Raw genomic sequence first — 22,505 nt, 5'->3', positions numbered from 1 at the left:
AGACAGACATGTCACCCTGTGAGGCCATAGGAGTTATTAAGATGGGGAACTGCTGAAAGATTAGATTTATGACAGCCAACGGTGGATTATGAAGAATAATTTATCAAATGTCAGTGGCTGCAGCCTACAATTTACAGAAGGTTTGCTAAAACGGAGGCGATCTGATTGGACTGCCCCCTCCCCCACCACTAATGAGTGACAACTCTAATGGATGGCTTCCCAGGCTGGCCAGCCACGCTGGGTGTTTATCTGCCTTTTATTAATCATTATTATCACAATATTTCCACTGAGCCCCTCCACCCACGGCTCCTGATGTGCCCAGCACCAAGAAGGCTCTTTGCCACCGTGACGGAGCCATTGCAGCCACCCTGGGTCGGCTGGAAGGGCCAGAATTCCTTCTCCATGAAGAGGATAGGGAACGTCCAACCTCAGATCCACTCATTTGTTAGGAAATACAGACTGAGCACCCATCATGCGTCAGGCGCTTGGGATGCAGAGCTGGGTGCAAGCAGAGGTCCAAAGTTTAGAAGGGAAGGGAGAGACATAGCAAGCATGGGTGAAGGTGAATGTGCAGCCATGGTGACTGTTTGGTGGGGGTGAGAACTCTGAGAACACTCACAGGGGAGGCTTCCCTGGGGCAGGGATGGTTGTGACTGGAAGAATGAGTGGGGGAAGGGAGACTTCCTGGCAGAGGGAACTGCACGTGCAAAGGCCCTGCAGTGGGTGGGGGAGAGTGTGTTGGTGGCTGGAAGAGCCCATCTCGCTGGAGTGGAGGGAGCACGTGGGGTAGGAGAGGTGGGCAGAGTCAGACCCCATGGGTCGTGCCTGGAATTCTGGCTCCAGGAAGCTGGTGATGTGATTTCGGTAGAGAGAAGCGGCATGGCCAGCTTATGTTTGGAAAACTCACTAGCTACCCACGGAGGCTGTGCTGGAAGGGATAGTGTAGGCTAGTAGGAGGTCACTGCAGTCTCTGGGGAAGGGAGCATGGCAGCCGATGCTCACTGGCAGGACAGGACAGAAAGGCAGGAGTCGCTGGCTGCCCAGCACCACTGTGCCTGCATCACATGGGGAGGCCTCAGCTCAGGCATCCACTCCGGGAATTGGTGGACTACTGCAGGCTCGGTCTAGACCCTTACATGTGTGGCCTCATACAACCCTGAGAGGCTAGTATTCAAATAACCATTTTACAGATAAGGAAACTGAGTCACAGAGGAGTGATGTAACATGCCCAAGCTGGTGCACCCTGGAGCTGGGATTTGAATCCAAGCAGCTGGACCCAGAGCCTGAACCGGAATCACTGTGCCTCATCACCTCCAGGTCCGACTGTCCTGACACTGGGAGCTGGCCCACGGTCGTCCTGGAGTGTGGTTGCTCCTGGTATCTGGCTTTCCTACCTGTCAGCTGCATTCACTGTCCTGTGGGAGGAAAGAAGCTTGGTCTGGTAGAGCCAGGTGGGTGAGGACCTGGTGCCCAGAGGCTCTTGGCTAGCTGGTAATAGTTGGGTTTCACGCCAGCCTCAATGCAGGAATTCAGACGGCAATGCTGCTTTGTGATTTCTGGAGGGTTGACCCTTGTCCATGCGGCCTCAGGTTCTGTGTCTGGTCCTTCGATTTCCTTCCAGCCTGGCTGTAGCCATAGCTAATGGCTTTGCAAAACCGGCAGTTTGATCTTTCAGACCCTCAGAAAGAACACAAACTCCACAGAAGACAAGGTCTGTGTGTCCTCGAGCTGTTACAGCTGTTATTATTGTTACTATAATAAATTGCTCTGAGTGGGAAGCAGAGGGTGAAGGTATTCCCACCTTGAGGCAGGGTGGCTGTGGAGGGGCTGGGGCCCACACTTGGGGTGGGAGGGGAGGGAGACACTTGTTGCCTGTCCGCTCCCCTGACCACCCGGGTTCCACCTTGGAGGTCTCTTCTCCTTACCTGGCAAGATGTTTCCTTTGGGACTGGGGGATGCAGCTGTGTGCCACGGCACTGTCACCAGCAGGCCCTGCTGAAACTCAGGGGTGTTTTTCAGAGGGGCTGTTGCCTTCTAGGGTCTCCTCATGGCCAGAGACGGTGTCCATTTTGTTGGCCCATGTGCCCGCCATGGTTTCTGTCATGTGAGAGGCCTGAGATGACTATATACTGACTGGGTGGCGTAGGCTAAGGGGAAGCAGGTTGTCTTCATTTTGCCTGTTAACTCTGGTCAGTGGGTAGTGGCCGCCTGGAGCCCCACCTTGAAAGAGATTCCAGGGCTTCTGGGCTCAGCAGGCATGGGTGCCATGACGGATGAGTGATGTCTGGCTTGGGTGTGCTTGGATGCATTAGTTGGCTATTGCCACATGACAGACAGCCTCCCTCCCCCAAAAAATTCAGAAATTTAGTGGCTTAAACGACAGTCTGTTGTCTTGCAGTCTCTGTGGTTCAGGGATCTGGGAGTGGCTTATTGGGTGGTCTGGCTGAGAGTCTCATGAGGAGCAGGCAAGATGTCGGCCAGGGCTGTGGTCAGATTCAGGCCTCCCTGGGGTGGGAGGGTTGCTCTGAGACGCCTCACCCTTGCCAGGAAGTCCCAGGTCCTTGCCGTGTGCATGCCTCTGTAGGCTGCTTTGGGTGTCCTCGTGACATGGCAGTTCTGAGGCCTTCCCCAGAGCAAGCAGTCCAAGGGAGAGTGAGGGCCACGTCAGGGCCTTTTATGACTGAGTCATGGAAGTCATATACTGTCACTTCTTCCACATGTCTTTTGTGGGAGTGGGTCATTAATTCCACTCACACTCGCTAGGGGAATAGGTTCCAGCTCTCAAAGGAGAAAGAAGCATTTAAAAATTTGTGAGTATATTTTATTTTGTTTTGTAGAGATGGCATCTCGCTATGTTGTCCAGGTAGTCTTGAATGCCTAGCCCTAAGTGGTCCTCCTGCTTTGCTTCTCCAAGTGTTGGAATTGCAGGTTTGAGCCACCACCCGTACCCAACCTGGGAACATATTTGCAATCCCCTACTAGGGAAGCGAGTGGGCATGGTGCTACTTATTTGCTGTCATCCTCAGGTCACCATGGAAGGTACAGGAATGCCCTTCCTAACCCGGGTCAGACATATTTGGGGGGAAAGGACAGGAATTGCAGCAAGACGGGCGTCAGCAGGTAGGCCTCTGCAAGATGTTGGGGTATCTGGGGCAGATTCCTGGGAAGTGGTGCAGGGCGGGGGCATGGGTCCAAGCAGAGGCATCTGAGAAGTGGTGGTGGGTTTTCAGCTGGTGGCAGATATCAGAGCTCTGCAGAGTCCTTGTTGGCTAGAGCTGTCGTGTCTGCCTTAGGCTGGGGAAGGGTGGGGGAGCCCACTCCAGCCACGTCTGTCAGTGCACAGACTTGTCTCTCTCCCCGCCAGACTCCAGAGGATGGCAGCTGGCACCCAGCCAAGTGTGGGGTGGGCCATCTCGAGGCTGTGAGAGCCAGATGTTGTTTGCTCCCGATGCCATGGTAACCTGCCCTGCACTGGTTCTGGCTCAGGTGCCCTGGGCAGTCTCCCCAGCTCCTGCGTGGGAGTGGCCGGGCCTTGGCATCTGGGCTGGACTTGCCTGTTTTGAGACAGGCTCCCATCTGCATTCATAGCCAGGCAGCGTGGGGCCTGTGAGATGCATCACTGATACGGCGATGTAGTTTCTGAACCTGAAGCTGGCCTGATGTGATCGAGTAAGGAGACGACGGGCTGGAATATTTGAAGATGGGTCATCTTAGAAAAATTCAGGCCATCTCCCACCCATGATTGGTGAGCCAGCCGCCATGAGGGGCTGGGGGCTGGTTGAGCGGCAGCCTCTGGGAAAGTGACTAAGGTACTCCAACCAAATCTCCCCAGATTTGTGACTTCTCCAGAATATTCTGACTTCCTGTCACCTTACTTTGGGCCTAATGAAACCTGCTGAGTGTGGTGCTTTGGAAATACTGCCCCATGACCTGGCTTCGTGGGAACCTGTGGCCAACTTTCTGGAGAATCTTTCACTCTGCCCTTTGACTTGGGTGTGATGTCACTTGATCTCTAGCTGAATCCCAGACCCTAGCTGGAGCCAGACTGCTGAAGACTTAACTGTCCCAGTTTGCCAAGCCCCAAGGGGTGACACATTTCTTCTTACCCCTCTGATGCTTTTCTGCTTGTAAAAAGACACCCCCAAACACACACATGTGTGCATGTACACACACGCATACACAGAAACCAAGCCACACAAAGCTAGAGAAACTTTTTTCCTGATTATTTTTCCTTTTCCAGACAGGGACATCGATATATTTGAATCATGGGCCGACAGTAATTAAAAAGCACATAACTAGTCATATTAAAATGCAGTTGTTTTACTTAATTGATTTTGCCGCCAGACGCAGAGAGGAAAAAGGAACGGGAAAGAAAGCTGTAGAAGGGAGACGAATTTCTGCGAGTGACTGCAGGCAGCTGAGGACCTGGCTTGAACCTAATTGCCGCAAGAGCTGCAGTCTTTCTGGGGACGGCGGTCTGTGAACGGGCTGGGACGAGGCCTGATTGGAGGGGGGTGGCGTTTGTTTCAGCTGCATGGGGGGTCTAATTCTGCTTTCAGGAAAGGGTCTGTTTTGCCTTCCCATCTATCAGCATAAAGGACTTCCATGGAACACTTTGAATCAAGGTTCCATTTAGAGATACTTTATTCACATTTAATTACAAGCTACAGCACCAATCTTTAATTACCTTTTTTATAAGGCAGCGAGGAGCATCCACTAGCAATCAGTTATTTTGTGTGTGTGTGTGTGTATGTGTATGTGTGCGCGTATGTGTGCGCGCACGTGCGTGTGCATGCACTTGCCTGAGCACCGGAGGGTGTGGGCGTGTGACTTGCTTCCTGATGGCGGGGGGCTGGCTGCAAGGGCAACAGGGTGGTGGAGGGGTGGGGCATCTGCTGGATGGTCCAAAACTGTGAGCAGGCATCCTCTTTTCCAGTGCTTTTCTTTGCTTCTGCTGGTAGAATCGGGACTGGGGGCAAGTCCTCACGGCTGGGCTTCACTGGGTTGGCTGCTGGGCTTGGGTGGTGTCTTGGGGCCCTGGTGGGGGTAGGGATCGTGGGAGGCTCTCTCCCTGTCCCCCGGGGTTGTGGCGGACCAGGCTTCCTCCACCCTGGAGATGAGGATCTGCTGGCCTCAGCCCTTTTCCTCCTTCGCCTCGCTGGGGGCTGTTCTTGGCAGCTGTTCTTGCCACATAGCCCTAGCGCGGCCGTGCCACTCTTCAGTTGCAGTGACTCTGCAGTGCCCCTGCAATGACACTGGTTTGAAGACTGGCTGTCCTTCTCAGAGAGTACGCAGATGTTCCCCGGAGCCAGACCGAGGCTCAGGGCAGGGATTGAGGGCAGGTGACCCCTGAGTCCCTCTGCAGCCAGGAGAGTGTCCATTCCATCTGCCTGGGAGGTAAGGGTCTGAGTTCACAGCTCTGGGAAACCCTCTCCTCGGTGCTCCTTCAGGAACTTCCGGAGGGTTCCAGAGGGACTTGGTACTGATCTCACTATGTCATGGCCGAGAGTGCTGCTGAAGCTCTGCCTTCCCTTCCATTCCTGGATCCCAGTCCAGCAAGAGGGTGGAGAGGGGATGGAACTTCCACTTAGAGTCTCTTGGGCTGCCGGGCACCAGGTTTGTGTGTATTTCATTCATCCCAGCTGGGGCCTGAATGCACACTGTATCAGTCAGAACCCCTTCAGTTATGTGGGAGAGAAAACTTAAACTGACTTAAATGAAAAAGGTTATTCATTTTCAAAAGATAGGCATTCAGGCATGGCTAGATCAAGAGGCTCAAATACTGTGACCTGGATTCACTCCCTCTGTTGCTTGGCTCTACTTTCTTCTTTCCCTCAGCAACTCCACTCCAGACTTCTATTTTTATGTTTAACAGACAGAAGTCTTCTCTCCTGTAGTTCAAACAAAAGTAAAATGAGTGAGTCTGTTGGATCAGTGGATTTACGTGTCTGTCTCTGAACCAGTCATGTGGCCAGGGGTATTCAAGGTTCTGCATTCAGGCCAGGGAGTCACTCACCTTGGAATAACAGGTGGAGTCCGCCTAGGTAAGTCCCACGTGTGACACGTGCTTTGATTGTTTTGGAAAGTGATACACTTGAGGTCTTCGGACTGGTAGAAATGTGCGAACAGGAAAGTCTAAGCCATTTCAAAGGGAAGGAAGAGCTGACTCAGTTCTTCTGCAACAAGAGAAGATTGGATTTAGGCATTCGGCAGATAATTGTTTGGTGGTGACTAGTTCCAGCCTGTTCTTGGTGCCGGGAATTCCACAGCAGACAGAGCAGACAAGAATCCCAACCCACTTGGGCTGATGTTCTAATGGGGTTTATAGTGTGGCGGTCCTGGTGTTCTCCCATCCCAAGCCCAGGTCTGTGATAAAAGGTTCTTGTGCCGAGAGACCCAGGGTGATTGGGGTGGGTGACGAGGGAAGACTCTTGCCGTCAGGGAGTCCAGAACTCACAAGGGAGGGGAGCAGATGAGAGCGTTTTGGGGGAGCAGGAGACCTAAGTACTGGAAGGGACACAAATGAAAACGCCGCAAGGAAGAAGGGGGCCAGGGAAGCCCATCCCAGGCCCATCTCTCATGAGGAGCCCATCCCAGGCCCGCCTCTGGTGGAGAAGGCCTTTGGCCTCTGCAGGATGCTGCAAGATGGGGTGGAGTCTAGTGACAGCTGCAAAAGCAACGGTGGGGCTGAAGGGAGTGATTTCTGAGACAAGATTAGCAAAGGCGTGGTGCGGCCTGGCAGATGGGATGGGATGTGGCTGTGGCTTCTGTGACTTCTGCGGTCCAAGAGGCAGGGCAGAATGACCGCTGACGGTGTAGGGACAGAGGGAGGAAGGGGACACAGACTGAAGGGGCCTCAAAGCACAAGCGCCTGGGGGTGGGCCGGGAGGGGTGGCATGTGCCTGATGACTTCTGTATGCGTTTGTACGTGCATGCATGCGTGTGTATGTGTATGCATGTAGAGGTCTGAACTTGCCAGAATTATGAGAATGCACAGGGGCCTAAAGAAATGGAGAGGACTAGGATTTCAGCCTTGGCCAGTCTTGAAAAAGGCCTTTATGCAGCCATGTAAAAGAAACAAGTCATTTCCTTTGCAGCAACATAGATGCAGCTGGAGGCCATTATTCTAAGCGAATTAACACAGAAACAGAAAACTGAATACTGCATGTTTGTACTTACAAGTGGAAACTCAACACTGGGTATAAGGATGGGGACAACGGCATAAGGCATAAGGATGGGGACAACGGATATGGAGACTTCTAAAGAGGGAGGAGGGGAGGGAGGAGACAAGGGTTGAGGAACTATCTATGGGGTACCATGCTCACTATCAGGGTGCCGGTTTTACTATTAGGGTGCCTGGATTCCTTGAGCTCTCCTGAATGGTGGAATTGAGCCGTCTTCCATCTGTGCCCTGTCTTGGGCCGCCCTGGGCCACGTTCTATTGACATTGGCTTGTTCGTATGTGGTCCAGGAGGCATGATGGTGGACACTTCAGTGGCGGCTGCAGCACAGTTCTGAACATTGCAGACAGTGCTCCTTGGCCTCTGGAGGTGCTCAGGACCCCACCCACATGGATGAGGGCACATCCTCCATGTGTGTCTTCTGTCCCCGCTTCTCCCTATGTCTAGTATGAGTCTCCATGGCAGCAAAGGACCCAGGCAACAGCCCTGGGTTGGCACACAGCTGGTGTGGCAGAAAATCTGTCCTGGGGGCACCAGGCAGCCTGATTCTGGCCATCCTCCTGGCCCCCTCCCTGGATGTGTCATCCTCTCAGTGGCTCTGTCCTCTCTCCACTCCCAACAGATCCATGATTTGTTCATGAGCTTCGATGACACTCCTCTGGGAGCAGCCTCCCTGGCCCAGGTCCACAAGGCAGTGCTGCGTGATGGGCGCACGGTGGCTGTGAAGGTCCAGCACCCAAAGGTGCAGGCTCAGAGCTCGAAGGACATTCTCCTGATGGAGGTGAGAGCCCTCCCTTTCTTCTTCCTCCATCTTCCATCTGTGTGTCCCTGGGATCCAGCGGCCTCAGTGGAACTGGCTCGGGCTGCTGGGTGGAGGGTGCCCTTTGAGCAGCAGAGTGGGAAGGGAGAGCTGGGACCATGACAGAGGAGGTGTCACGACAACTCTCTTACCACAGGACCCTGTGGTGGACTGGGGTTGGTCACTTGATTTGCCAGTGAGGGTCTCAGTACATGCTGAGCAGCTACCAGGGCCAAGGGACCCTCAGGGAGGGTGTTCTAGAAATGAGATAAACCAAAGGGTCCTTGGTGGTAGAAAAAGTTACATCTTAATTTGTTTAATTATAACGAAAAGGAGCATGTGGTCAACAGGGATACAGATAAGTCATTCAGATCACATAGAAATACATATGCAGATTCCAGGTTTGCTTCTCTGATATTTGTTTTGAATGAACAAACTTAGTTGCCTGGAAATAGCCCTGGGAAAGGCCCTGGTGGAATTTTCTAGCTCCACACTCAGAGCAAAGGAGGAAGAGGGTGAGCCGGCCACCAAGTGGGGCAGTAGCCAGCGCCCTCACGGGGAGTTCAGCAAGCCGCTTAGCCGGCCAGCCTTTCCCTCCCCATCTTCTCCCTTACCCCTCCCTTTGTTCGTTTCCTACTCTGAGCTCTTAGTTTATTCTTTCAACCCAGTTTGTTATTTATTTATTTGTTTGGAGTTGGAGTCTCACTCTGTCACCCAGGCCGGAGTGCAGTGGCACGATCATAGCTCACTGCAGCCTTGACCTCCTGGGCTCAGGCGATCCTTCTGCCTCAGCCTGAGTAGCTGGGACTACAGGCATGTGCCACCATGCCCAGCTAAATTCTTCTTATTGGTAGAGGCGACGTCTTGCTGTGTTGCCCAGACTGGTCTTGAACTCCTAACCTCAAGTGATCCTCTTGCCGCTATCTCCCAAAGTGCTCGGGTTACAGGTGTGAGCCGCTGTACTCAGCTCAATTCACTTTCACCAAACTTAACACACGCATTGAGAGACCGTGTACTAGGTGGGGGCTGGGGACCCGAGAGTGTGTGACCTCCATCTTCATCCTGGGGACTCTCCACTTAGCAGAGGAGACAGGTGTGACACAGCCACAGTGTGGGGACATGAGCTCTGTCAAAGGGGTGTTGGCACGTGCCGTGCAGCATGATGCCTGGATAGATGGGGAGTCAAGGGGGCTTTCCTGAGGAGGTGACCCTTGAGAGCCCACGGGATAACTGGGCATGGGGAGGACAGCCCAGCATGGGCAAAGGCCTGAGTTCTACAGGTCTGCTCAGAGAACTTCATCTGGTTCACAGGTGTAGCTGGGAGTGGCTGGCCGTGCGGCTGGGAAGGGAGGCAGGACAGAATACAGAGGCCCTGTGTTCCAGGCTGAGGCCTAGAATGGTCTGCATAGTCAACATGCAATTCATATTTGTGGATCTGAGCACATCTGATTTTCTCCTGCAGTCAGTGGGGAACCACTTAAGAATTTTAATCAGGGGACTGTCGTGATCAGATGTGCATTAGAAATAAAAATCTGCTGGCAGTCTGGAGAATGTATCAGAGGCCGAAAGACTGTAGCCAAGAGACAGATTGAGGGGCCGCTGCATGGGTCTGAGGGAGAAACAATGATCTGAAACCCGGCAGTGTCATGGGGGCAGAGGAGGTGGGTGGGCCCAAGGGGCAGGATCATCAGGACTCTGAGGCCTGCTTCACGTGGCGGGGAGGGACAAGGGCTGGTAGGAAGGGGGAGACGGAAGCATCCATACATTCCAAGACCCTCCAGAGGATGCCTGAACCCATGGACAATACCAAATCTTACATACATACATATCTGTGAGAAAGTCTAATTTGCAAATTGGGCACAGGAAGAAATTAATGACAGTAACTAATAATAAAGTAGTTAAATTAATAAAATAAATAGTAGATCATAACAGTACACTATAATAAAAGTTTTGTGAATGTTCTCTCTCTCTCCCTCTCCCTGACCCCCCCACTCAATACCTTATTGTATTGTGCTCACCTATTTCCTGGCTGCAGTTGACCACAGGTCACTGAAACCTTGGAAAGCAAAACCACAGATGAGGAGGGACTACAGTGTATCAGTCAAGATTTAGTCAGGGAATAAAGAGATTTCTCTCGGTATTTCAAACAGAGGGAATTGAAACAGAAAATGGAGTTTATAAGGGATGGCATTGCTGAGAAGCTGACTGGCATGGTGAGGCCATCACACACAGCAGGAAACCACTGCTAGTCTCGAGGGTCCGGGAGCTGGACCATCTGGGGGAAGCTGGGCTCTTGGGAGCCGGATCACAGACACAGGGCCAGTCACCTGGGAGCTGGAGCCCCAGATGCTGTTGGAGGCAAAGTGTTTTCATCTCCTGTCCCCTGTATTCCATCAGTGTTGCCCCTGGGTCGTGCCAAGCCTTGCTGGAAGTGCGTTGGCAAGGAGGTGAGGAAATGTGGGTTCTTAAGAGAGTGAGGCGGTTGGGTGGGTCTGAGAGCAAAGTGACATGGGCGGTAGAGCGATGTGGTAGTTTTGGACAGGCGTCTCCCTGTCAGCTGAAGTCGGGCAAAGGGTCTTGTGATAGTTGAATCTGAGGGAGTAGCTGAGACCACTCAGAGAAGGTCTGTAAAGTTAAAGAAATAGGAGAGAGAGCAGGTAAGACACTATGAGAAGCCTCGTGGTGTGGGGAGTGAGCCTCGAGAAGTGAGGACGGGACCAGGAGGGTGTGGTGGGAGAGCTGGGGAGAGCGGGGCGGAGCCGTGCTGCGACCTCCAGGGAAGAGCCTTCGAGCCTCACTCCGCTCTCTAGTGCTGCATCAGGAGTCTCCTCAGAACTTAGTGGCTTACAACCCCTGTCCTGTGTTTTGCTTGTGAATCCGCAGTTTGGCTTGGCAGAGAAACTCATCTGTTCCGTGCAAGGAGGGTAAGCTTGGCTGGGGCTGGAGGAGCCGTGTCCAAGGTGGCTCATTCCCATGCTGGAGCTCGACTGAGGCTGTGGGCCAGGGACTTCGAGCCTCTCCTCGTCAGCCTCCACACGGTCGTTGGGGCTTCTTCACAGCCTGGCAGCTGAGTTCTAAGAGCAAGTGTCCTGAGAGAGTAAGGCTCAAAGTCCATCACCATTTATGACCCAACCTTGGAAGTCACATAGGACGACTTCTTCCTGACTTTCTCGGATAAAGCAGTCACAGAGGCCCCTTAGTTCAGTTCAGGGAAAATAGACTCTACCTCTGAATGGGAGCGTGGCAAGGTTCTAGAAGCATGGTAGAATGGGATTGGTTGTAGCCATTTTGGAAAATGTCATCTGCTGGAATTACTCAATCAAATCGGAAAAGCCCTGGGGAAGGGCACTTTGGATTCGGTGACTTAGGGTAGTTAGGAAGAACAGCTACACGGCCCGAGGGGGTGGAAGAAAATTGAGACCCAAGGAAGCAGAGACCCCTCATGCAAAAAATACTCTTTTAAAAGGTTTAGCTGTGGAAGGCTGGGGAGGGTTAGGGTAATGGTTAGAGCAGAGCATAGGTTGAGGTGCTGCAGGTGCTTAAGCAGGCTGGGAGCTGATGGGGGGGCGGGGATTCAGCAGAGAGAGGTAATCGCTAGATCCAGTCCATAAGGAGACCCAAGCGATTGGGCCCCTGGACCTCAGGGGGAAGCATGAGCCTCTGGTCAGCCTTTGTTTTGAGCCCAGAGGACCGTGGTGAGGCTGGGACAGATGAGTGTGGGGGCAGAGGGGCGAGGGGGAGTGGAGTGACAGCCCGTGTGGAGTAGCCCGATAGCCTCTATTTTTTCTCTAAAGTGGGAGGCGAGACCATCTGCTGAGAATGAGGGGGAAAAAGGTGGCATGGGAGGCTGGAGAGGGGGTGAGGGTTTGGAATAGCTGCGCTGTGCAGTGGAAGGAGAGCAGGCCCAGGCAAGGGAGGGCTTGCTGAGAGACCCTGGCCATCCACCTGGAAACTCATCTTTTCTGGAGCACCTGTTGGTGGCTGTGGAACAGCTATGGCTTGGAGAGAGCCAGAAGCCTTGGAGGACCCCTGGGTTTCCTGATCCCAGCAGCCACTCCAGAGTCAGCAGGACCTTGCCTCTGAATGGCCATCAGAGCCCACTTGGGCTGGGAGGACAGCTGCCATTTTTCTGCTCAGAGCCTCGCTGGCTTCCTAGGTGATGGCTGCTGTAAGGTCATGGCAATAATCGCAGTCATAACGACTTGGCATCTTCCTCCCCGAGCTAAGCATCCAACACTGTTCTTGGGAAGCAGCTGGCAGGCTGTGTGCCTGGTGCAGAGAGGCTCCTTGGCCGTGGCTGAGGCTGCGCTGGGCCAGTCCCAAGGCACACTTGAGATCCGCACGCGTGGCCACCCGGACCCTCCACGTTAGCCACAGCAGCAATAGTGCTGCCTTCTCAGGGGACTTGGTCTCTGGTGAGAAGAGTCCCACCTAGGTCCTTCTCTGCTGTAATTCCAAGAAGAGCCCATTGGGAAACTTGTTTTGTCTGATATGTGAGATGAATAAATTTTTTTTATAAGTCCAGGCTTAAATGGTGCCTTGGTTTTAGGAATGACAACCCCAAGAAGGTGCTCAGGCATTCCTGGCTGGAGGAGTGTGGTTCCTAGGGGGGCATTAGGGCTTCTTTAGCCACCAGAAACTTAGGGACGGGGTGAGGCCGCTTTTCTCCAGAAAAAGCTGCACCTCCTTTCATGTCTGTCCCAGATGTTGTGTGTCCATGTGTGCCTCATTCCACCGTTCTTCCCCCAGCCCTGTGATGGATCACAGCCTGGTCTAGAGAGGAAGGCAATCTGATTAAAGCAATTCACACTAACGAGAGAGTGGCTGATAGGTTTAACTTCTGCATATTTGCATTTTAAGAGGTGGGCGTGTAAATCCAAACATATATTTGCAGTAATGACAGAGGGGGATAGCATTCTGTAGGGGTGAGACTTTTGAGAGTGAGGAGGTGGTAACTCGTGGTTGTGTCAGTTAGGATGCTTTGGCACTAAGAATTAGAGAATCCACCTGAAAATGGTATAGCTAATAATACTCCATATTTATTAGCTCACATGTGAAAACGCCTGGAAGTTGGGCCAGCTGTTCCAAGGCGGCTAGTCCAGTACCTCCTTGTGACTCATAAGGACCTAGGTCCTTTCCTTCTTTCACTCTGGCTTGTCCTGGCTTCCTGGCTTGTCCCGCTAAGTGAGTGCCTTGTTCTCCAAAGCTCACACCTCCACCTCCTAAGTTTGTGCCTTGATTTCCTGAGCTCGAGCCTCGACCTTTTAAGCTGGCTTCCCTGATGGGCCCAAAACAGCTGCAGCAGTTCCTGGTATTACAAGTAGGAGATTTCCAGATGCCAAAGAGGGCCTGTTTTTTTCTGCCAGGTTTATCAGAAAGGGATTCCCTAATGGAATTCCCTTCATTTCGTATTGGCCAGAAGTAATGCCCATGCCTGAATTTGTCTTGGAGGAGAAGTGAGAACAGCTTGACTGACTTGGGCCAGTCTTGACCTTCTCAGGCCCACTTTCCGTGAGGGACATGGAGGATGCACAGAATTGCAGTTCTGTTAGCCAGGAGGTTGGGGAGATGGTTGTAGGTTGGCACCAACAGCATGTGCCACCCTCATGTTTTGTGTCTCTTGTGAACTGGCACCCCTCTTGGGGAAGGGGGACAGGCCCCTGGGAGGGTCCACTGAAGAATGGCGAGGGGCAGAGGCCAATTCTCAGTAAATGGCGTTTGATGAATCTGATGGTCGATGACTTTGCACAAAAGAGAAAGGCACAGCCGAGGATGTTTTCAGCTTTGTCATTATCACCTGATGTTGTCCCTTTAATAGTTGGGGCAGCTCTACTTCTAGATGCGCGGCCAGTGGCTCTTATTGATTTGAGTGGCTGTCCAGAGCCAGACTAATTGGGCCCAGAGATCGGAACAGTGATTCAGCAGGAGGGGTGAACTGACGAGGCAGAGTCCCCTGTCTGCTGGCAGCTGGCTCTGCAGCAGTTCCTTCCTGCCCACAGCAGTGGGGAGCCTGGCAGGCTGTACCTCATTGTCATTCTTGCTGCCTGAGGGCAGGAGAGGACTGAGCCATCTGTGAGCTGAGACCAGAGTTCCCTGGTACCAGCCATCCCACGTCACTCCCAGTTGTCTCTCAAGCTTCTGAATTGGTGAGGAACACCCATGTGCTCTGTCAGCCGAGGAATTCAACTCGTGGCCGAGTCCTGTACTCTCCAGGCACCACCAGGCCCCAAGGCTCTGCTGTCTTGGGGCGGGGTTGTCTGGCCTGAGCACCAGGACCGGATTCACCTTGATGTCACCTGGCCCATCCCAAGGGTCTCTAAAAATAAAGACCTGTGCCAGTCATGCTTTTGACTCCGAAGCATCTTTAGCACATGCTGTCTGTCATCTTGTTTCTTTACTAACTGTGTTACTCTAACTGTGGGTGGCTATGTAGTGTTTAGGTTGGCACAGAATCCCACTGCGATTTTAATTTTTAAAATATATATTAAAATATATTCGGAGACGTAGACCATCCTATGGAAACTTCTCTTTACCCTGCAATTCTGTTTTCTAAAAAGTGTGTACTTTAATAACTTATTAGAACAAAGATAAACCCTGTGAATGGCAAGCCGTTTACATACCTCTGAATTGATTTTTGATCCTTGTCAAACATTCATTTTTACCAGTTGGGATCGGTAGAGGTGTTCCATTGAGTGTGCTGTTTTTCCATAGAACGTTCTTTTATACTATATAATAGCTTGATAACAGTAACTCAGATTTCAGTTGCATTTTGCAGTTTGCAAAGCTCTCTTTCTTTGCCTTAGCTCAGGCTTCCTATTATGTGGCCCTGTGTTGTATTGCCTGCAGCAGAGCTATAACAAGAAAGAACAAGGAAAAAATGGGTCCTGATCATGCCTTGACAGTTACAGACCGTGTGACTTTGGCCTCCTGGAACCCGTTTCCCGCAAGAAGGAGATCAGATGAGAGTTTGTGTGTGAAAGTGCTCAAAGCACAGTGCCTGACATGTAGAAGGTATTAACTCATGATTAAACCCTGAGAATCCCCCCTTTTTTTTCCACTATTATAAATAACAGTCACTTGTTTTCAAACTTCTGTTTTTTCCCATGATATTTCTGCGTGGCCCACAGTTGATTTTTCCTTCTGTGAGCCAATGACCCTATAGGAAAACAGTTTTATTATTTTACCTTGAAGGAAGTGTTATTTTTTTTTCTTTTTTTTGTTAACTTTTTCATATACTTTGATCGATTCATAAGGTTCCAGATCAAACAGAGTTCTCAGGCATTCTGAAATGATGGTTTCCAAAAATTCAGAGGTTATTGTTTTTCCTACCCCAAACTCAGAAAAGCTCAGTCCCTTTGGAGAACACAAATGTGAATATATAATGATCTCAGAGGAGAAAACAGACTCTTGAGGTATTTATTTGTTCATTCATTTACTCACTTGTTCATTCATATGAGTGTTCAGTAAACATCTGTTGAGTGTTGAGTATGTGGCAGGCACTGGTGGAAACACTGGCGGTTGGAAGAATTTTATGGAGAGGGTACATTTTGGGAGAAAAATCAAAAAGTCAAATTGATAATAGCACCTGTTTTATTTTAGTGGATTGCATCTGTTGTCAAAAAGAAAAATTGAAATGAATCTACTTAAGGTGAACTAAGTGGATTCATTTATGAAGGGAATGGAATGAAGCCAGAAGGGAAGACTGGGGAGCTTTGTTTTACTCTCTTCAGCCAAGAGAAGCCTAAAATGGCAGCAGACCAAACCACTTGGAGCAGATAGACTCTTGACCTGGCTCCCTCCTCACCCAGTGAGTTTCAAGGACTGGATAACCCTTGGGTTACTGCAAAATTTTGTGAATATATACATTTTCTGGGCTTCATGGCTGGCATCAGGCCTTCAAACTGGTGACCTCCCATAAAGGGGATGGTGACCTCTCATGTATCTAAGAACCACTGCCTTTCATTTTAAAAAAACTCCTTAGTTTACAGTAACCAAGGGAGTGACCCACAACCCATAGAATGCTCTAGAAACCAGTTTTTTGAACACTGTAAAAGTTTTTTGGGTTATGAATTAGTTTACTAATTAGTTATTAGCAATTAATATTCATCAATAAAACCTATGACTGCTTTTATGATTAATGACATCAGGTGTTCATAATAACCAATAGTATTAATACTGACTAATTATGTAATTGATTAGTAACAGAAAAATCTTTAAAAGACCTTTCAGTGCTGTTTGGTTATTAATAATAATTTAAAACTTCACAAATAACAATGACCGTGCAGTATATGATGAGGAATGGTTGGCCAGAAGCTTTACCCCCCTGGGTATAGACCTCCCTAGGCTACAGGTAGCTTCCCACATACACTGGTGTCTGGCTTAGGGTAATTGTCTGGAGGGTGATCAGTAAATACTGAGTGAATAAATGAGGGAACGTCATTGTGGCCCCTTTTCTTGCCCTTCCTGTGTGGAACCTAGACTACAGCAAAATGCTACAGAGCTTTTCTTACCTGAACTCAGAACCCAGAGTGTGGAATTCAGGTGACTTAGGTGGCGTGCATGGCCTCAGCCCCAGCCAGGGTGAATCGCTTCTGTTTCCCGTATACGGGCTCTGCCTCCACTTTGGTGGCTGCCAGGGCCATCTGAGGGCACCGTGATGAGACACTATGTCCCGAGGCTGCTGTGCCTGGGCGCCTGGGTCCACTGCGTGCGGTCCATGGCCTCTCCCTTGCCATCTCACCCTTCTAGTTCCGCACAACAGAAACCGAAGCAAAATGTAAACTAAGTGGATTATCATAAGGTCACAGGTCTAGTCCATGAAAGAGCAGACAATGCCGAAAAGAAATTAAACTGCAGCCTAATATAATTAAGGGTTTTGGTAGAAATTGAGTATGAAAACCCTGTGTGATGATTCTTTTAGAATGGCATCAGGTACATTGCCCAGGACATAGGGTTTAAAATCAAAGCTGCAAATGCCTTGAGTTAATAGTCTGGTGTTAGATTTATTTTCTTTGTCTCACACGTGCCTAACACAGTGTTGGGCATGATATCAAGACAAGGGCTTGTAGCTAGTGCTCCATAGGTCCTTGAAGGAAGAATGGAAGGGATTGATACCAAGGGTGCATGGCTTTTTAGTTCTTGCTCATTGCCGTCTGACTGTCGCCTGGGTGAAGACTGAGACCATCAGGCAGTGTTCTCCCCAGGCCTGGCTTGGAAGGCCAATAGGAGAGCTTCTGAGAGAGCCAGGGCGTTCTGTGTCCCTCTTGGGATTCTGTACATCTCCTCTGTCCCTGGTGTCATTCTTGTTCACCCACTGCAGTGCTATCATCTGAGAACTTGCACAGCTGTCTCAAATCCGGGGCCCTGTGGTGGGGCAGCCTCAGAAGGCCGTGTTGTGCTCTGCACAGATTGTGGGCTCTTGTTTAATTTTGCATCATTCAGCTGACACCTGAATGCCGGGTAAGGACTCTCTAGTCCCCTTCCATCAGGTCATCACTCAAGAATTCACAGTGAGCCAAACTGCAAAAAAATCTGAACTTTTCATCCAAGTGGTCAAGTTCTTTATCTCTTCCTCCTTGTGTTTTGTCCAGATTTGTTTTCTTATTCCAGTTTAATTTTTTATCATGAAATATTTTAGAAATACAGAAAGTATAGAAAAATAATATTATGAGTGCTCTAGTACCAACCAGTCAGCTTAAGAAGTTAAAAAAAAAATGGCCAGGCATGGTGGCTCACACTTGTGATCTCAGCAATTTGGGAACCCAAGGTGGGAGGATTGCTTGAACCCTGGTTTTGAGTTTAAGACCAGCCTGGGCAACATAGCAAGACCCCCATCTCTATTTAAAAAAAATTAAAAAACCAAAAAGCGACAGTGACAGTTGAAGCACCCTCTCAGCACTTTGTAAACAGTACCATGTGGAACAGATTTTGGGGCAGCAACAGCATCAGCCGAGCAAAGTGCTTCAGAGCAGGGCTTTGGAGTTGGGTCGACCCTTGTGGAATTCTGACTGTGGGCTTCCCCTGCTGGGCGATTTGGGAAAGCCCTGTAACCTCTCAGAACCTCAACTTGCTCATCCATACAGTGGGATGATAGGCTGTGTACCTGTGTATCTCCCAGAGTTGTTGTGAGAATTGAATGAGGGTAGCGGGTGAAGTGCTTAGCCCAGTGCCGGCTGCGTGGAGAGCCCTCAGCAAAGAGTAGTTGTGGTTACTGCTGCAGCTTTGGGCTGTCATCATCTTGGACTTTGACCTGCCCAGGGTGCAGACCACAGACATTGGCCCAGAGTGTAGACTGCAGACATGGGCCCCCCAGGGCACAGACCACAGAGGTGGTTCCAGGGTATAAACCATAGAGACGGGCCCAGGGTATAGACCACAGAGACAGGCTGAGGGTGTAGACCGCAGAGATGGGCCCAGGGTGCAGACCACAGAGGTGGGTCCCAGGGTGCAGACCACAGAGATGGGTCCAGGTTGCAGATCACAGAGGTCAGCTCCTCCAGGATGTACCACACAGATGGGCCTCCAGGTGTAGCCCATAGAGATGGGTCCCCCAGGGTGTAGACCACAGAGACAGGTCCAGGGTACAGATCATAGAGATGGGTCCCAGGGTGCAGACCACAGAGATGGGTCCTAGGGTATAGACTGCAGAGATGCGTCCTAGGGTGCAGACCGCAGAGATGGGTCCTAGGGTATAGACCACAGAGACAGGTCCAGGGTGCAGACCGCAGAGATGGGTCCAAGGGTGCAGACCACAGAGATGGGTCCTAGGGTACAGACCTCAGAGATGCGTCCCAGGGTGCAGACCACAGAGATGGGTCCTAGGGTATAGACCACAGAGACAGGTCCAGGGTTCAGATCACAGAGATGGGCCGATCACAGAGATGGGCCCCTCACAGTGTGGACCACAGAGATGGGTCCTAGGGTGGAGACCACAGAGACAGGTCCAGAGTGCAGGTTCTTTACCCACCCTTACTCCAGGGAAGACCTGGGCAGGATGGGGGAAAGTGCTCCTCCGTGGGGTTGCTGAGGGCCAGCTGACGGGGTACCTGGTGGGTTTCAGGTGCTTGTCCTGGCCGTGAAGCAGCTCTTCCCAGAGTTCGAGTTCATGTGGCTGGTGGATGAGGCCAAGAAGAACTTGCCCTTGGAGCTGGATTTCCTCAACGAGGGGAGGAATGCTGAGAAGGTGGCCCAGATGCTCAAGCGCTTTGACTTCCTGAAGGTAGGAGGGTGGGGCAGTGGAGACAAGGAGGTCTGGCGGAAGAGGGGGGATGGGTCCTGCCCAGAGCATCCCCTGTTTCGGGACATAACCGGGACATCTCCTTCCTGAGTCTTCTTACTGAGAATGAATGATTTGTCACTGGTGATGCAAATGAAAGCCCTTGAAGGCAATTTGCAAAGAAATGCCAAGGGGGACTGTTGACCTGTCAGTCAGTTAAACAGACGTTTACTGAACAGTTAACAATTTCAAGACACTGAGCACTATCCCAGGGCCTCTATGCTGTGGTCTCTGCTTCTGTGAAGCGTGGGGTGGTGATGACAATGATGATGATGATGATGATAGTGATAGCTAGCATGGCTGTACTCTGGCTGTTCCCACACATGTATGTTACATTTGCTCACTTACTCTATAGTTAGTCCTATAATACAACATGTGTTCCTAGAAATCACAGCATACAACATCAAACAACAGAAACCCAGTGCTTATGGGGAGAATGGGTTAGGAGTACAACAGACAAAAACCTCCTCAATAACACAAAAGGAAAGAAGATAAGAACTAACAAAAGCAGCGGTGTAGTTTTTACACACATGTTAAATGGCTGAGAAGTACTTAAAACCGCAAGGCATATGGTTCTTTGCCTTGAACCCACTTGGGAAAGCGGGCATCAGAAGGTGAGTTTTGTGTAGTGGGGGAAGGGGGGCCATCTGAAATGGGACGGAAAGCCGTAGCCCCGGAGGTGGGCAACTCACCCGCTCGTGATAATGCTGGAGGTGTGTGTGTTTTGTGTGTTCCTGGGTGACATGTTCCCCTGGATGCAGCTTCCTGTGCTTGCATTGTTTCTTGCAGATGGTAGATCACGTGAGAAAATACAAAATTTGCATCACGATCAAACTCTTCTCTAATATATCAATCATGTTGGGACAAATTTATGTTTTCAAAGCAAGCATTACAGCAGAACTGCCCTATGTGGTAAGAGACCCTTAATGAGGGAGACAATATCCTGTGGCACAGAGTCACAGCTGCCAGTGCCCCATGGGAGGTGCTGCCTTCAAGTACCCTGGGGATTCAGAAGAAGGGACGCCATGGCCCCTGGGGTCGAGGCAGGCTCTGCTGAGGGGTCGGCACTGGAGCTTGTTTTTTAGGACCATCCTGATGTCCCCACAGGGCACACAGGGCTGGAACGAGAGAGTTGCCTGTCCACACCACTGTTTTTCCAACACATTTTGTCCTTAGTCAGTTTGTACCCATTTACCCAGAGGGACCCCTTTGTTAGGATGGTGCTGGGGTTGGAGGGCCCCCCTCTGATAGTCTGTACAGAGAGCTTGGCTCTCATCTCTAGGAGAACCTGTCTTTCTCTCTTCAGGAGGCCTAGAGAATGTGGGAAGGGGTCACAGAGCACGCGGGAGCCTGTATGCTGGGTTTAGAACCAGCCAAGCTCTTGGGGAGGGTGGCCTGGAATGCCAGATGCAAGGCTCTGTCATTCTGGACTAAGGTGCTCTTATGGCTTTTGAAGACATCATGAAAAGTGGAGACAGTGTTTCTCCTTCTGTTGTCCAAATGGACTGACAGGGATGGAGTGACTGAGGGTGTATCTACACCAGCCACCTGAGAATTCACGGGAGAACCGTGGCTGTGATGGTCTGTGCAATGTCTGTGGATGGTGTAACCAGTGGAGGAGTCTAACTCTTTGAGAGTGTTGAGGTTCTGATCTGTCTCGGTGCTCCCAATATACTTGACTGGCATTTTTTTAGCCACCATTGTTGACATGGATGTGCAGACCCGCTGGGGCCTGTAAATTCAGAGTGCAGACAAGATCTGGTGGCACTGCCCCAGCCTTGAAGATCAAGCACCAGTTCAGTGAAAATCTGGCCTTCTCGGACAATTAATAGCGTGAACAAATTAGCATGCCGCTGTAGAGTCTCAGACATGCTTCTACCTGCATATCTCATTTCTTTCATTCCTTTATGCCATATTTTCTGGGTCTGTTGCTGTGCTGGGAGCTGGGGGCTAACCCCTGCCTTGGAAAACTTCCCACCTATAAGGGAACAAATACACAAAGGTATTGTCCTAGTGTGGGCTGGGCAGCACTTTGACCAACCCTTCTCTCTGTTTCTGTGGATTCCTCTGAGGAAGGACTCAACTCCATTCAGGATTTGTTACTTAGGAAAGGGTGTTCAAGAAATATGGACTCTACTAAGGGGTTGGTAAGCGTTACTGGGTGTTTCATCTGCATTGAATGCCATGCAGGTTCTGTGACTCTGAATCCTTCCAACGGCCATTTTGCAGATGACAGTTCGAGGGGAGGAGTCAGGCCGACAACCCAGATTTTCTGACTCCTAGTTGGGTGCTCCTCTCAGGGCACTACCTTTTCCCTGGTCGTGGTACTCCTTAGAGCCGGGACTGTGATCCAGACAGAGCCATCTCCTCCACTGTTCCCATGGAAACAGTAACACTGTCCCCTGGCTGGGGCCAACCAGCAACTACCAGACCAAGGCATGTGCTGATAACAGTAACATGTTTTTCACACAAGGATGCCAGGCGGGGGTATCACTAATGCACTGGCTGACTGCTGCGTCCCAGACATGCACACTGTTTCTTGTCGATGGTGGAACAAAGAAGACTCCTGAGTGATTCATTTTGCCTCAACACACAAGTGGGAAGCGAAGTTTACACCGTGGACCCATTTTGGCTCTTGAACTGGAGATGGATGGCTTTAGCACGCTGGTGCCCATTAAAGTATCTGGGCGTGATTCAGCTTCGGTGAAAAGTTTACCTCTCCATGTGTGAGGCATCTTCCGTGGGGTTTCATAACCTCAGGCCTGGGCTGCAAATCTCCGGCCTCAGTGTTGGGGGCCTGGGAGAAGGCGAGAGGCTGCCAGGCTGATCCAGGAAGACCAACCAGGCTTAGGGGATCTGGCAGCAAAGTGCATGTGCTGGGGGGAGGAGACCGGACAAGCACTGAGGCTTGTGGCTAACCTGGGGGGGACAAGGTGGCAGGGAAGAGGCCTTGTAGCCACAGGGTGTGGGACTGGGAGTAATGAGCGTGTGTCTGCTTGTGTGCAGGTGGGGACAGGTGTGCAGGGCCGTTCAGGGCTTCTCAGGGTGAGGGAAGGAGATGTGACCCTCCAGAAATTCTGAACAAGCTTTGAGGGAATGCCTGTGTTTTTGGGGAAGCATCGTAGCTTCCTGAGAATCTCAGATGATTATACTGATGTATAATGATTAATATTAGACAATTTTTACATGTATATGTTGCGGTATACACTTGAAAGTGCATTGCCAGCCTGGGCAACATAGTAAGACCTCT

The 22,505-nt window shown here is 50.9% G+C and overlaps 1 protein-coding gene across 2 annotated transcripts in view; it reads left to right on the top strand.

The window, feature by feature from the left end:
* Positions 1 to 22,505, top strand: part of ADCK1 (aarF domain containing kinase 1) — a 96,975-nt gene that overhangs the window by 45,671 nt on the left and 28,799 nt on the right. For both annotated transcript variants that reach the window (XM_021715152.1, XM_008063326.2), the window contains 2 exons: positions 7,804 to 7,962; positions 19,040 to 19,198. In XM_021715152.1, the coding sequence (XP_021570827.1) occupies positions 7,804 to 7,962; positions 19,040 to 19,198 (318 nt within the window). The remainder of the gene's footprint in view (positions 1 to 7,803; positions 7,963 to 19,039; positions 19,199 to 22,505) is intronic.

Source organism: Carlito syrichta, unplaced genomic scaffold, assembly GCF_000164805.1.
Source record: "Carlito syrichta isolate Samal-C Ts95f unplaced genomic scaffold, Tarsius_syrichta-2.0.1 Scaffold306749, whole genome shotgun sequence".
Classification (NCBI taxonomy): domain Eukaryota; kingdom Metazoa; phylum Chordata; class Mammalia; order Primates; family Tarsiidae; genus Carlito; species Carlito syrichta.
The sequence above is the reverse complement of the archived record's forward strand: the minus strand, read 5'-3'. Positions and strand labels throughout refer to the sequence as shown.